Source organism: Zingiber officinale, chromosome 11B (genome assembly GCF_018446385.1).
Source record: "Zingiber officinale cultivar Zhangliang chromosome 11B, Zo_v1.1, whole genome shotgun sequence".
Taxonomy (NCBI): domain Eukaryota; kingdom Viridiplantae; phylum Streptophyta; class Magnoliopsida; order Zingiberales; family Zingiberaceae; genus Zingiber; species Zingiber officinale.
Window position 1 is genome coordinate 79,770,445 of NC_056007.1, and position 13,296 is coordinate 79,783,740.

General features: G+C 36.3%; 1 protein-coding gene across 1 annotated transcript; it reads right to left on the reverse strand.

Annotated features, from left to right (window-relative positions):
* Positions 1–475: 475 nt before the first annotated feature.
* LOC122034738 (serine/threonine-protein kinase/endoribonuclease IRE1-like) lies at positions 476–6,403 on the reverse strand. The gene is made up of 7 exons (XM_042594077.1): positions 5,848–6,403; positions 5,124–5,325; positions 3,403–4,757; positions 2,414–2,589; positions 2,071–2,323; positions 1,614–1,917; positions 476–839 (listed from the first exon to the last, which is right to left on the reverse strand). Exons 1-7 carry the CDS (start codon positions 6,162–6,164, stop codon positions 693–695), a joined length of 2,754 nt encoding a protein of 917 aa, XP_042450011.1. The 5' UTR covers positions 6,165–6,403; the 3' UTR covers positions 476–692.
* Between the last annotated feature and the right edge of the window lie 6,893 nt (positions 6,404–13,296).

Sequence of the window (13,296 nt, forward strand, 5' to 3'; positions counted from 1 at the left end):
GGAAGGATTTTGAATTTTTATCATAATATTTTAAATAAGAAATATATGAATATCATTCTTAAAATTAATATTTAATTAGTTGAATATTTTCTATCGAAATAAATTTAAATATGATAAAAAAATATGTTGAGAAAAAAATTATGATGAAAAAAAATAAAAAGAAATAAAATATGATAAGAGAAAATAAGAAGAGAATGTGATAAGAGAGTATGAAGAAAAGGAAAATATCATGAGAAATAATATCAATTATAATTTAAGAATCAGGATAGAATGGTGATGAAAAATAATATAGATTCAAGTACCAGAATAGAATTTTAATGACTGTATAGCTAGTTCTCTTTCATGATATTTCACTCTTAATGACAGGTTTTTCGTGAAAATCTTTTACTCTGCACTCGCTTAGTAGTTAGAACAATATGCAACAAAAAAAAAAAAATACCCATCAATTACCACTCATTGTTGAAGTACCCAAACGAACATGAAATCATATTAAGTATCATTGGCCTTTGGAATATGATGAATACGTACGTATACTTGTGTAGATAATTTACAAGGGTTAGTCTTTCTTGGAACGCAAGTACAATACAGGGCCTAATTACATTAGTTTTACAACATATTTTAACATTTACACTAATATTCTACAGTGATAATCAGGTTTCTCAAAGGACTAATAGATAGGTAACTCCGTAAAGCTAAGGAATACTATTTCTATAAATTTCTTGGAAGAAGTCCTCTTCCTTGCAGTACTGGAAAGCCACCTTGTAGACTTCTATAAGAAGTTTGGGGAATCGACTTGCAAAGTACGAATCAAATCCTTCAGGAACAGGTCCGAGAATTTCCTGGAAGTAATGAGAATTATTTAAAGGATTCATTTGAGCTATAAAAAAAATGATCCAGAATAATAATTTTAAAAAGGTATCACATTCAATACTGTTTTCTAAAGTTTAGCGAAACACACACAGCCAATGTTAGCTACATTTGTGCGAGTAAAAATGACGACAAACATTATGAATTTGAGAACCACCCTGCACAAAAGAAGAATAAAATTGTGCAGATCAACAAAGTTCTGCTAAGCATAATGCTTAGGTTTGTCACTGAATCAATGACCATATACCGACAATCAAGGCTTAAAGTTCAAGAGAGGAGAAACTAAGTAGTGTGAACCATGATTTTGCTAATTAAGTCTATATTTAAAAACAATGCCAATATAAGTTGTTTTTATTTTCTTTTATATATATATAAGCCAATGTGTGTGTACAAAGGGGGTTCATTAATTAAAAATCTGAAAAACTCGGAGAGCATGATAAGCAAATGGTCATTGTTATTTTTTTTTAATAAATATTAATTTTTAATATGATAAGAGCAATTATGATATGAATGGATTAAAGACGTCATTCTTAAAGTACAAATATAATATTATATTCTTGGTTCAATCAATGACAATATTTTTTAACCAAAAAGAGACAAATCAAAAAGACTTCGACCTAGAATGACCCACTAAACATGAAAGGCAGGCATGACAAGTTTTCTCAAAACTCGTACTCTGACAAACTACGTTTTTATGGCATATGCCAAATTGATTTCAAAGTTGGAAGGAGTTGGAAGTAACAAACCTGGAGAGGTTCGGGTAGATCCTTATAATGGATCAACTTGTTTCTTATTACTCGTAGAAGATCTCGCATGCAATCAAATTGATATTTTCGATAACGAACCATGTCTGTTATTAATGCAGCGTCCAATTTTTCTTTCCATTGCCCACCAAATGCAGCTGATGCAGTATTTTTTAGTGCTTCAAGAAGATCTGCTTCATTGTTTCTCTTCTTCGATTCAATTCTATCACTCAAATCTCGTAGGAATGAAAGTCGCGTCTCAGGACTCCAGAAAAGTGGATGGTGCCATACTTTCACTGCATCTAGCCTGTTCATATCAAATGATGCTATTATACAAAGCAATGAAAATGGAGAAATGACTATAGTGAAAATTAATATTAAATAGATGCAATAACAAAGCAATGAAAATGGGAGAAAATGATTATAATGAAAATTAAAGCGTCAAAGAATGTCAGCCTACCTCATCTGCGGCTCAGGATGTATCAATTGACTAAGTAGATGTTCAGCCTCTGGTATATGATCAACCACACGGAGGTCCATGCGATTATTCATATTGCTTAAAAATAAATCCCTTTGAACGTTATTGTCAAATGGAAGTTTGCCTTTGGTGATGCAAAAGAACAGAATACAACCCAAATTGAACAAATCCATAGCTCGTGTCTGATATCCATGAAGTAGTTGCTCTGGAGCTTGCCCGCCTGAACTACCAGACCCTGGATACGTCAATACAAACTTGTTCTTAGTCCACTCGAAACATTATACAAATTAAAGAGAATCTATATTGAATTACATTCTGCACTCACCGGTGGCATTCCGACTCAAACAAGTCATGTTTTCAAGCAGGCGTTTGCCATTGCCCATATAAGACAGTTTGGCTTTCAAATACCCATGAAGATTGCTTATTAAGACATTTTGAGGTTTTAGATCCCGATGTATGATTCCAAGTTCATGAAGATGTGCAAGACCAGAAATTACATCTCTGTATTACAAAAAAGGAGCACACAGATTACAAAATGACAATAAATAAATAAATAAATAAATGGCTTACAAATTTTGAAATGTCTAATATCAGAATTTGAATAAAAAGAGCCAAGGGAACCTATGTAAATAGCAATAACCATCCTAAGTTACACATGTGAAAAAGGTCTCCCACGATGCATATAATACATCAAAATCATTTGACAAAGTTGTTAAAGTGTTACTTTGACAATGAGGATCTAAAGTGTTAGACTGATGAATTCAAATACTGTGTTGGATGGTAGGTGTGGCCTGGACTTGAACCAGATTATATTAAGCTGGTCCAAGTAATACAATTTGTAGCAATAGAGATTTTTCTGATAGTTTGCTGCTGGAATTTATTGATGCAGCTAGTTTTGATGTATTTTTGGCTGTTGCAGTTGTTTATGAAGGAATACCACCTTTGAACATCTGTCAAAATTCATTTGCATGCTTCCTTGCTGCAGCACCACGTTCTGACCAGCCTAGATTTTTCTTTCATAATAGAAGATATAAAGGTGCTAAAAGGTTCTTCACTATGAACAACTAAAGAGCCTGATTCAATCAAATGAGGCAAAACTCAGCTGCATGTTAGATTATGTTTGAACTTTTGTGCATGTCCAGAATGTCCTAGTAAGTGCTAATCCACAACTCTTCATGGTTCTCTAGCTATCTATGATCGAATTAAGGAAAAAAATATTTATATATTTTTGTTGCAATAAATCAGGATGCACAGTTAAAGTGAAAGCATGTTTAAGAACAAGAAAGAAAATGGGGGACAGCAACAAACTCCAACCTCATAAGTTTCAAGAGCTGAGAGGAAGGAAGCCCATTGGCACTCCACAAAGAAATTTCCTTTCTGAGATTTTTCATCAAGTCTTGAACTTTGCCCTCAATGAGAGTGTTTGAAGTTCGATTTTCCCCATATACAGAATCCGATGAAGACTCTGAGCACCATTGTATTAGATCACTTAGGCTGCAAGGACAGCGCTCCAATGAGATATCGACAAAACACTCATCTCTTTCCACTGCGTAGCACTGAACAATATTTGGATGCTGATCAGATGCAAAAAGAGTCTGAATCTTTGTTAAAGCCTTATCATCATGCACAAGAAGAAACCGTTTCACTGCAACTACAATTGGTTGTCTGTGAAAAAATTCTTCAAAGACAATTGTATCATTGCTCCCTTGGCCAATTTTAGTATGTGTAACAAAGAGGCTTCCAGTTCCAACATAATACCCATCAATACTATCATAAGGCTTTGTGAGGTGTATGAGTAAGTCACTCCTATTGTCTTGAATTTGACTCTGTCCAACAGTTTCAGTATTTTCTCTATTTGATACAATATTTTGATCATCAATATCACTGCTGGTATAACTTTTTAAATTTCCAGCTTTCTGAAGCTTTTTTCTCTTGCGAAGCACAGATTGTTCTTGTATTGAATCATCATATTCTTTATTATTCAACCATTTTCTCAACCAAAAACAGAAAAACATCAATAGAGGAGCACAAAATATCAAAAGCCAAAGAGGTAAGCCTTGTGTTCCATCCAAAGAGGTATACAAAACATCAGGTTTTCCAGATAACTGGAAAGGGACTAAATTCGAAGCAGTAAGAATTCCTGATGAACAATTATCAATTGTTTCACGTTCAGACGATTGCACAACATGCTGCCTAGACCACATTCCAGAAATTGGTTTAGATGAGGCAAGTAAGTTAGGCTTTGGCTCAGGTGATTGATCAGCTTCAACCTGAATGTAGACAGGAATATTTCTTTCAATCACGGAAGGTAGTTCCATCCCATCATCCACAGTGGGTGGAAATCTAGTCCCAACATTATAAGCACTTATACGAGAAATCATAACGTTCCACAAATGATTGTTTATCTCATAACTATCGAGAAAATAATCTGTTCTTATAACGGTTATGTAAGTAGCATTGCCAGATTCTAATTTGGATGCAATGGACTGCTCTCTAGCAGAACACACTCCAACATTTGCCAAATTTAAATGCTCCGTGTCATTATAAATTAACTCCCCACTTTCTGTATCAACCACATAGAAAGTTGATGTCTTTGTTCCAGTAGTGATGATTGATCCTTCAACAATAGGCGCTCGCCGGACATATTCCTCAATGGACCAGCTATGCTTCTATATGAAAAGAAAGAAAGCATAAAATAATTCAGTTGAATTTGCCAATCACATAGGACAAAATAAAAAAACTAGGAATCTTTAAAATTTAGGCTTCACATAGTGTATTCTACACTGAGCTGCCAATCTAAATGGGAATGATTTGTGGCTTATGGAGGGGTTCTTTACCAATATATATGGAGACTTGACAGAGAACATCTACACTAGTCTACTCTTCTTATGTTAATCAGAAATGATCTGTGGCTTATAGGGGGCACAAAGTTTCAATGATTTTTCCTGAACCTTTATAGGCCAGTGATCTGTCTTATCATCTCACGTGGATGATATTGCGATTGTAAAATATATTCATCAAAAGGATGATCATACCTTTTTCCCAGAATCCTTGCGGTATTCGTAGAGTTCCCCATCGCCATCAGATGACACAATATATTCAGGATCAACAATTGAAGGAGAATGCCATGAATATGAAAGTGGCCGATCAGTCAAAAGCTTCCACTGAGGTTTCTTGGATCTATTCATGAAATAGATAGTACCATTTGGCAACGCGAGGATGAATTTATCATGTTTCCTGCATCATATAGAAAAAACTCATGAAATAGCAGTACATAACTATAAGTAACAATAAATCAATAAATACTTTAATTGGTTTAAGCCATAATGTGCAGAATAGTAGAAACTTATTATATCAAATGAAACAACACCACACAACAAAAAAAAAAAAAAATAGTTCAGGTAAATTTCTGGTACATCTTGAAAGGAATAACAACTCCACAAGAATGTCTCGTCAGCCCAAACGTATTAGCAAATGCCCAATTATTGAAGCGCGGCAAGTTTAGATGCTTAGACAAGTTAATATGATTAAACGCAAAAGCTTAAGACCCACAGTTTCGTCAGTGTTAAAGAAGCTTGGCCTCCATTACCTCGAAACTGATGCTTAATTTTAAAGAGAAAGTCAGAACACACTTGAACAATAATAAGTCGGATCTTTGCTTAATTTAAAGAAATCGAAAGAAAAAATCAAACATACAAGAACACGCATAAATGCAGATATGTTCTCCTATTCACACGAAACCAAAATCCCCATACTTACTTTTCATCCAAACTCAAGATCGATCTCTTTCCGGGACTTGTTTGAGCCTTCCGGAAGGGTACTAGATCGTTGGACAACGAGCGGAGTCCACTCTCGTTCTCTGCATCAGAGACCTGGATAACAGGCGCAGCTGAAAGAGAAAACCGATGCGGATAAGAAGAGGAGGGAGAACAAGAAACAGCTGCTGCAGCATCGGCCAGCCATGGTTCGCCCTCCACCGGCGAATCAAGCACCGACGGCGTCAGCACGCCGGAGGCGAGAAACCCCGAGAAAACCACGGCGAAGAAGGACACGAGGTTCTTGACCGAGAGCCTCATCAAGCATCGAATTGAGAAGGCAGGGAGGACAATTGTCAGTTGGCAGGGGCGATCAGATCTACTCGGAAAGCAAAATAAACGCAGAGGAAGCAAAATTTTAGGGCAACGAGGTGGATTCGAGAAGCAAAAAGAAGGCGATTTGTTGCTCTCTCGCTCCCTCCCTCCCTCCTCCTCCTCCTCCTCCTCCTCCTCCTCCTTCGTCGCCTCTTGCTGCAGCCTCAAGTGGTAGGAAAATGGGAAGCGGCGAAACGTTTCGGTGCTTATGTTTACATAAATACTCGAGCCATAATTGTCGGAGTCTCGTGGCAATCATGGTGAATTTTTTAAATTTTTAATGGTCCAGTCAGATATTGCAGATTATATACAAATATTCGGAAAAGATATTTTTATATAATTTCTTTTAAAACTTAAAATATTTTTTTTTAAAATGATGGGCTTGAGCTGGTAGGTACGGTCCAATTGGTCTCAGTCTAGATGGTTAACCTGAAGTCACTGATTGAATCTGAGTCGGACCTGAACAACTGATCCGTTTCAATCGCGTTGCATATTCATCGACCATATTCTAGACGTGAGAGACGTTAAGCAAATTTGACGGCTGATATTGTTTGATTCTTTGTCATGGGGCGCCTTGCATAGTTGTTAATGAGGAGGGTAGTATTTCATGGATTTACGGATCTGCGTGTACTTATCAATTTAAATTCTGTTGAACTCTCTTTCAATGAGTAATGAAACTTTTCTGCAACCACAACCATCTCATTGACTTATCGATTGCTTATGCACTTATCAATTTGAATGATGTTGAATTCTCTTTCTTCAATGAGTCTGCAACCAGCATTCTAACATTTATCTTTCCATTAGGAAAAATTAATTTCACAGTGCACTAACTGTAGTTAATTATGGAAATATTTGATTGTTACACTATAGTCTAAGGTGTCGCTCATCCTTTAGTTAAAAAAATAAATAAAATAAATAAATAGAGATGGTTGCGTCGGTTCCATGAAAAAATTTTAATAGCCAATAAGATAAATTGGAAAGTACTCTGTAACTAATGTTCCAGGGTTATATATAAAAAATATATACTATTATAATTTTCTTTAGTTTCACACTACGTACAAAAAAAAGTTTATGTAAATATCTTTGATCTGTGATATTAAAAAACATTTCTTTCTTGCCATTTTAGCTAGATCAAATATTTAGAGTCAAAATCAGATCACAAAATGATCCTACTAAAAATTTTAAAAATTTAATATAATATTTAATAGGAGAATAAAATTCATCAATGAATACTAAATCAATTTTATATTTGATTAATTTTATCTTTAAATAAATTAAATCAAATTAATAATAATAATATTAATGATATTAATCAATAATATATATAATAAATAAATAGAATATATTTATAATTTTTAAAATTTAAAATAAATTTTTATATATTTTAATAGAATAGTTTAATTTAGTTTAAAATCTATTTAAATTATTTTATTTAAATTAGGAATTGATTGATTAATTAAAGTTTTAATTAAAATTCTAGGAATCTTTTTTAAATTTTAACACATTATGTCGATGCTTCATTGTGGTAATATTTTTTTTAACAATGTGTCGACCCTTTTGCTGCTCTCTCACCCGCACGCTTTCCATTCTCCCACACTCGCGCATCCCTATCGTCGCCCCTACCAACCGTCGGTCGACGCCTTCCCATCACGAACAATTGGAGAACAGCCTTCGTCAACTTTCGGAGTCCATCCCAACTGCGAGAAACTAGCGAAACCTAAGTTTGTGCATCCAGTCGTTGGCGCCGCCTCCTCTACTAACGTTGTCCATGGTTCATCGACAAGTACGCTGTCCATGGTTCCGCCATCGATTTGTCCGAGAATCGTTTATAACATAAGATCTTGTTGATTCCACCAATCTTGTACGATTTCAATGATTATATTTCCATTGGACTATGAACCCCAATTCTCAATAAATTCGGATTGATTTCTTACTTCTGGATCATAGGATCGTATGATTTAGATCACGATTTTACAAATTAAACCATGATATCAGGTATCCAAATCTTACTACCCGCCTAATCTTGGAGTAGACAATCCCGCCTTACATTCCACCCACCAAGTCAAGAAATAAGTCCCCGTTGTAGGATTGGGGGAGGGGAGTGAATCACGTAAATTTTAAAAACTTAATCTTTCTCGATTTTGGAGATACAAGTGTGCAACAGAAAAATAAAAACAATTAAGTAAAGAAAAATGAAAGCACACATTCGGTTACTTGATTCAGAGCCTTCGATGACTCCTGCTTCAAGACTCACGATCCCTAGGACCGTATCGATGGGTAATCCACTAAAAACTTATTCCGAGACCACTGAAAGAGAGAATTAACTACAAGAATAAAAAATAGGACTGTAACAATTCTACACTACCTTAGCAATAAAATAAATAATTTTAATTAAATGGTTATAATACTAAGAAGTCAAAGCAGAACGCTCATGGGTTGGTATTCAGTTTGTCGGCAGCTGTCAGATATAACAGAATAGTAGCGCGGCAGCAGCACAGTAGATTTCATATATGTGGCGTAGTAGGATGATTGTGAAAGCTCATAGAAAAGTTGTATCTTCAATGTTGGTTGTGACTTCCTTTTAAAGCTCATTGGAGGAGTCTTGATACCGGACAGGATAACGATTATCCTGCAGGTTGACGAGAAGAGGAAAATTGAGGAGAAGACAAGAAGAGGAACCTCCAAAAAATAAACTTTTTTATAAAATTAGAGGATTAATTCCTCAACATCTAAACATGATTCTTATATAGACCATAATCTAAGACTCAAATAAGGAAAAAAAATTACAATTAACATATCTTAATTTCGATTTTGTAAAGAAAGAAAATAGATTTTTACCCAAAAAGAGAAGTAATTAACTTGGTAATCTTAACTCAAATCAAGATGAGAATCAAGACAAATTCTCTCTAAAAAATACTAGAAATATGAAAATTACCCTACCCAAAATATAAAAATTATCAAAAAAAAAAGTAAAAAGACCCTTAAAAGGGTTTAAGAGGTAAAATTTGGGTTTGAAAATTTGAGAGTTATAATTTCACCCGTAACAAACGTAGGTTTTCGAATTCTGCACACGTGACGATAAACAAAGCTTGATTCTAAGTCCCAAGTCAAAAGTCATATCCATTTAAAGTTTGAAGACTCATATTGAGCTTCAACATGGGTTGGGCCTGCACCACGCCTCCTTTGAGGCTTATCAAATCCGAGAGCTTCTCAACTTATCCGCACAAAGTCCACAGCTTATCCACGTGAGGGCACAACCAATAGATGCGCGAAATCGCCTCTAACTAGTCCAGGGCGCCTCCAACCCATGCGCTAGGGCACCTCTAGCGTTGTTTATCCGAGACGTAAAATGCATTTCACCACTGCAAAATGTCTTAATCCAAATAACAAACTATACCCTGCAAAACAAAGTTAGTACAATTAAATATAATATTATTAATTAAATCACGCTTTACCAAGATCAGGATCTAGTCATAGTCTCAGTTTAGGTTTCCAAAATGGACCTAAAATGGACCAACACCTATAGTCTCAATTGGGACTCGCCCTCACTGAATCACTCTCCTTCAGTGACTTACCTCACTTACCATTTGTAGTCACTTAACTTGCCTTTTAACCCACCAGGTCTTACCGCCAATTGTCATGTCTATAGACCTAACTGGACTTCGGTGAGCTGACAAGTCTTGCAGACCCAACTGAACTTCTTGCCAGATATCGAGTCACTCCTTGACCTATCTGGACTTTGTACTAGTTATCAAGTCCTCAGACAAAACTATTGGATCGTGCGCACGTAAGAGGGGTGGTGAATCACATGATTTTGAAAATATTGTTTTTGTTTTGAAATAAAAAATGAAGCGGAAATAGAACTTGTTGGACCCCGTGGTAGTTTTGATGTGATCAACCAAGTTGGTTAGGTCCTGCTATGTTTGATCCATGTGTCTGAGTGTGCAGGAGCTTAGGAGCACAGGAAGTCGAGCGGAAGACGCAGCTAGCGAGAAAGACGGCACGGGAAGGGAGCCGACGGACTCGGTGCGTCCGAAGGACGAGAGAGCTGCGGAAGAGTACTCCGGTGGGCGTGAAGAGCGTGCGCGGCGTTCGAGGGACGTTAAGCCGGGATGGAAGGCTGCTCGAGGAGAAGGCCGGGAATTGGGTTCGGGTGAGCCCTATTCCGGTTGGCCGCAATCACCCAAAAGAACGGAGCTTCGGAAGCCAAAGCGAAGAAGAAAAGGAGTCAAAAGAGGCTGTAAATTACTTAAACAAGCTTGAAGGCGCCTTCAAGCCTGTTCAAGGCGCCTTCAACAGTCTGTTTTGACTGTTTGCGCTGCGGATAAAGTTTTATCCGCTGACCGAGCTGGAGGCGCCTTGGACCCTCGGGATAGACTTTCTAGGAGCTATAAAAAGGCCCCTGGAGCTAGGAATTCAATAACAACTTTGACAATCAACTCTGTACTTAATTCCTAGCAATAGTTCTGAGCTGTTAGTGTGTAAAAGACTTCTCCGCCTTCAGTAAAGGAGATTTTTCTAGTGCGCTTTTTCATTGCCCTGGATTAACAACCTCCTTGGTTGTAACCAGGTTAATTGCTGAGTTTCTTTTTACTTCTGTTAATTTAATTGTTATTATTTTACTATTGCTTTTCTGAGTTGAAATCCGAGGAGGGTATTTTTATTTTGTGTTTTCAGCAATTCACCTCCCTCTTGCCGGCCTCCGCTGCACCAACAGAACTAAGGAAAAAGGAGCGAGATAGACAAGGGCAAGCACTAATATAAGTAATTTTTTACTTGGTTCGGAGCTTTTGACGACTCCTACTCCAAGATCCGTACTCATTGAGTGCTTTTGTTAGGCAATCACTATCAGTTCAAAAATTTGAGCTACAAAGTTTAAGTACATGAACTATAAAATAAAAGGTTACCGACAAAAAGAAAGTATGAATAGAATTCCTTAGTTATCGATTGTCAGAGCAAATTTGTAGGATCATTGGAGCCTTCTCAGAGCAACACGCAAGAATCAAAGTTGTAGTAAATGTTGTATTGAAGTTGTTGGTCGAACCCTCCTTTTATAGTCCCATTCAGGTGCCTAGTGTTGGCATATGTCTGATGCAGTGTGTGCTAAAAATACGTTTTATAAATATGCACAGCGGAAGACTTAACTATAAATAAACTAATTTATTACATCACATACAACACAAGCATACAAGATCATAAAATAAAATAAAATCGAATAATAATTATCCTAGGTATATCTTACGGATGACCTGTAACAAGAAGGGCATCAATCTTTTGCGACATTATCGAATTTCACCTCTATTCGTATCCACGCCGAACTCTTCAAGACAACTCCAAGAGAACAACCTTCGCCTTCAGAAGGTATTAGCTACGAGTGAAGGAGAGGGATCAAGAAGAGGAAGAAGAAGTAAAAGAAAGATCTTCTTCTTTTGAGTGGCTCACAGCAATTAGATAATAACCTCTTGTTGTGGTCGGTGGCAAGAGAGAGGGAGAGGGAGAGAGAGGTGTCAGGTTTAGATTTCTAAAATCTAATCAAGGCAATAATGAATTGTCTATTAATTCTCTCTTAACCATATCAATATATAGTCTTCTTTAATGAGTTGGATTAGAAAGCCCAAATCCAACGTATTATGCCTTAACAAAAAAAAAAGCTCATTAACCCCTTGATTTGATTCATAAATAAATCAAGTTGGTTCATGACTAAATCAAATAAGGTCCAACTCTTTCATAAGAGATGTGGCCCATCATGCATTCGTTTTGACAAATATTTTAACATTTGTCTTATGTATGGTCCAACCAAACATTTATCTCTTGATATGAGAATCCTATTCTCTAACTTGTTTTACGTCTTTTGGAGACTCGTAGTGTGTGTGACCCAACAGGTTCTCGATTTATCTTAGTTATCCATAATTAACTATTTAATTATGGAACGATCATGAGTGACAGCTAGTAGTACATCATGATCCCTAATTAACCGAAAAATCACAGTTAATCTCAGAACTAATTTTGAACCCTTCAACAGCTATAGTGAGTCGTATCTCGTTTCTTTCACTTATTTTATACTCACTTAGTTTATGACATGGTCTATGTGTCTGCCCCCACTAGGTTGACTGCGTCATACCTAGCCCATGTAATACTTTCTTGTTCCGCGGATTCAAATTACTCGTACATGTGTACAAAAGTCTCATACTCTTAACATGTGATGGTTTGACCAAAGACTTTGAGTAATAATCCTAATGAGTGGTCATAGGATATATGTCTCCTCGCAAGGACCAGTGAATCCTCTATGGGGTATCTAAACACCTTCAGACATTTCGATTTATATCCAACATCTCGAGTCCACACCTCCAAGATATGTTTGCTTAAGATATCAAAGTATAAGTCTTCATGGTCAAGATGACTTGTATACTTCAAGTCGAAGGAAACTTACACTTGAGCTGCAGTAAGAACTTCACAAACATATCCATATATATATAGAAAACTATATAAAGTCTTACAGTAAGTCACTTCAATGAACTAGTTACCATAATTAGCATCTACGTTTAACTCTTGACATCCCAATGTCTCCGGCTAATGAGAACAATTGCTTGGCTGAACTAAGGAGTATAACCCGTGCTAGTCTTACATAATTGATGATGTTGAAATGCACTAATTTGTCAACTAGGGAAATTCTAATATGTTTATAATTGCATATGTAAAGATAATCACAAGTTGTGATCCAATCACAAATTCTCTCATGCTATGAATTGTATTGCGGACATTCAGTAAATGAGTTTAAGATTATTCAAACATATAATATGTACTCAAATAGTAAATTTATATTTATTAAATAAATGGTAAAAATTATAAGATGATTGTCTTAGGACATCCCTCAAAATCTAACACCTGGATCCACCCCTGAGTGTCTGGAGTGTGATGATATGGTGGCACCTCGTCAAAAATCTATCCCATAGACTTTATCCATCTTCGGACGCCCGAACCGCTGACAACTCATCTTACAGATGACTTTTGATGGTCTGGATGTCTGGAGCTACCCCAAGTGCTCAAACCATCTGGCTGCCTACATTGTCGCTCGGGT

Excerpts from the sequence above, each read along its gene's own strand:
- LOC122034738 (XM_042594077.1), bottom strand. The coding sequence starts at position 6,164 with ATGAGGCTCTCGGTCAAGAACCTCGTGTCCTTCTTCGCCGTGGTTTTC. Across the intron at positions 2,590-3,402 it reads CAGCTCTTGAAACTTATGAG|AGATGTAATTTCTGGTCTTG; the intron begins GTTGGAGTTTGT and ends TTTGTAATACAG. Across the intron at positions 1,918-2,070 it reads CATCCTGAGCCGCAGATGAG|GCTAGATGCAGTGAAAGTAT; the intron begins GTAGGCTGACAT and ends TGATATGAACAG.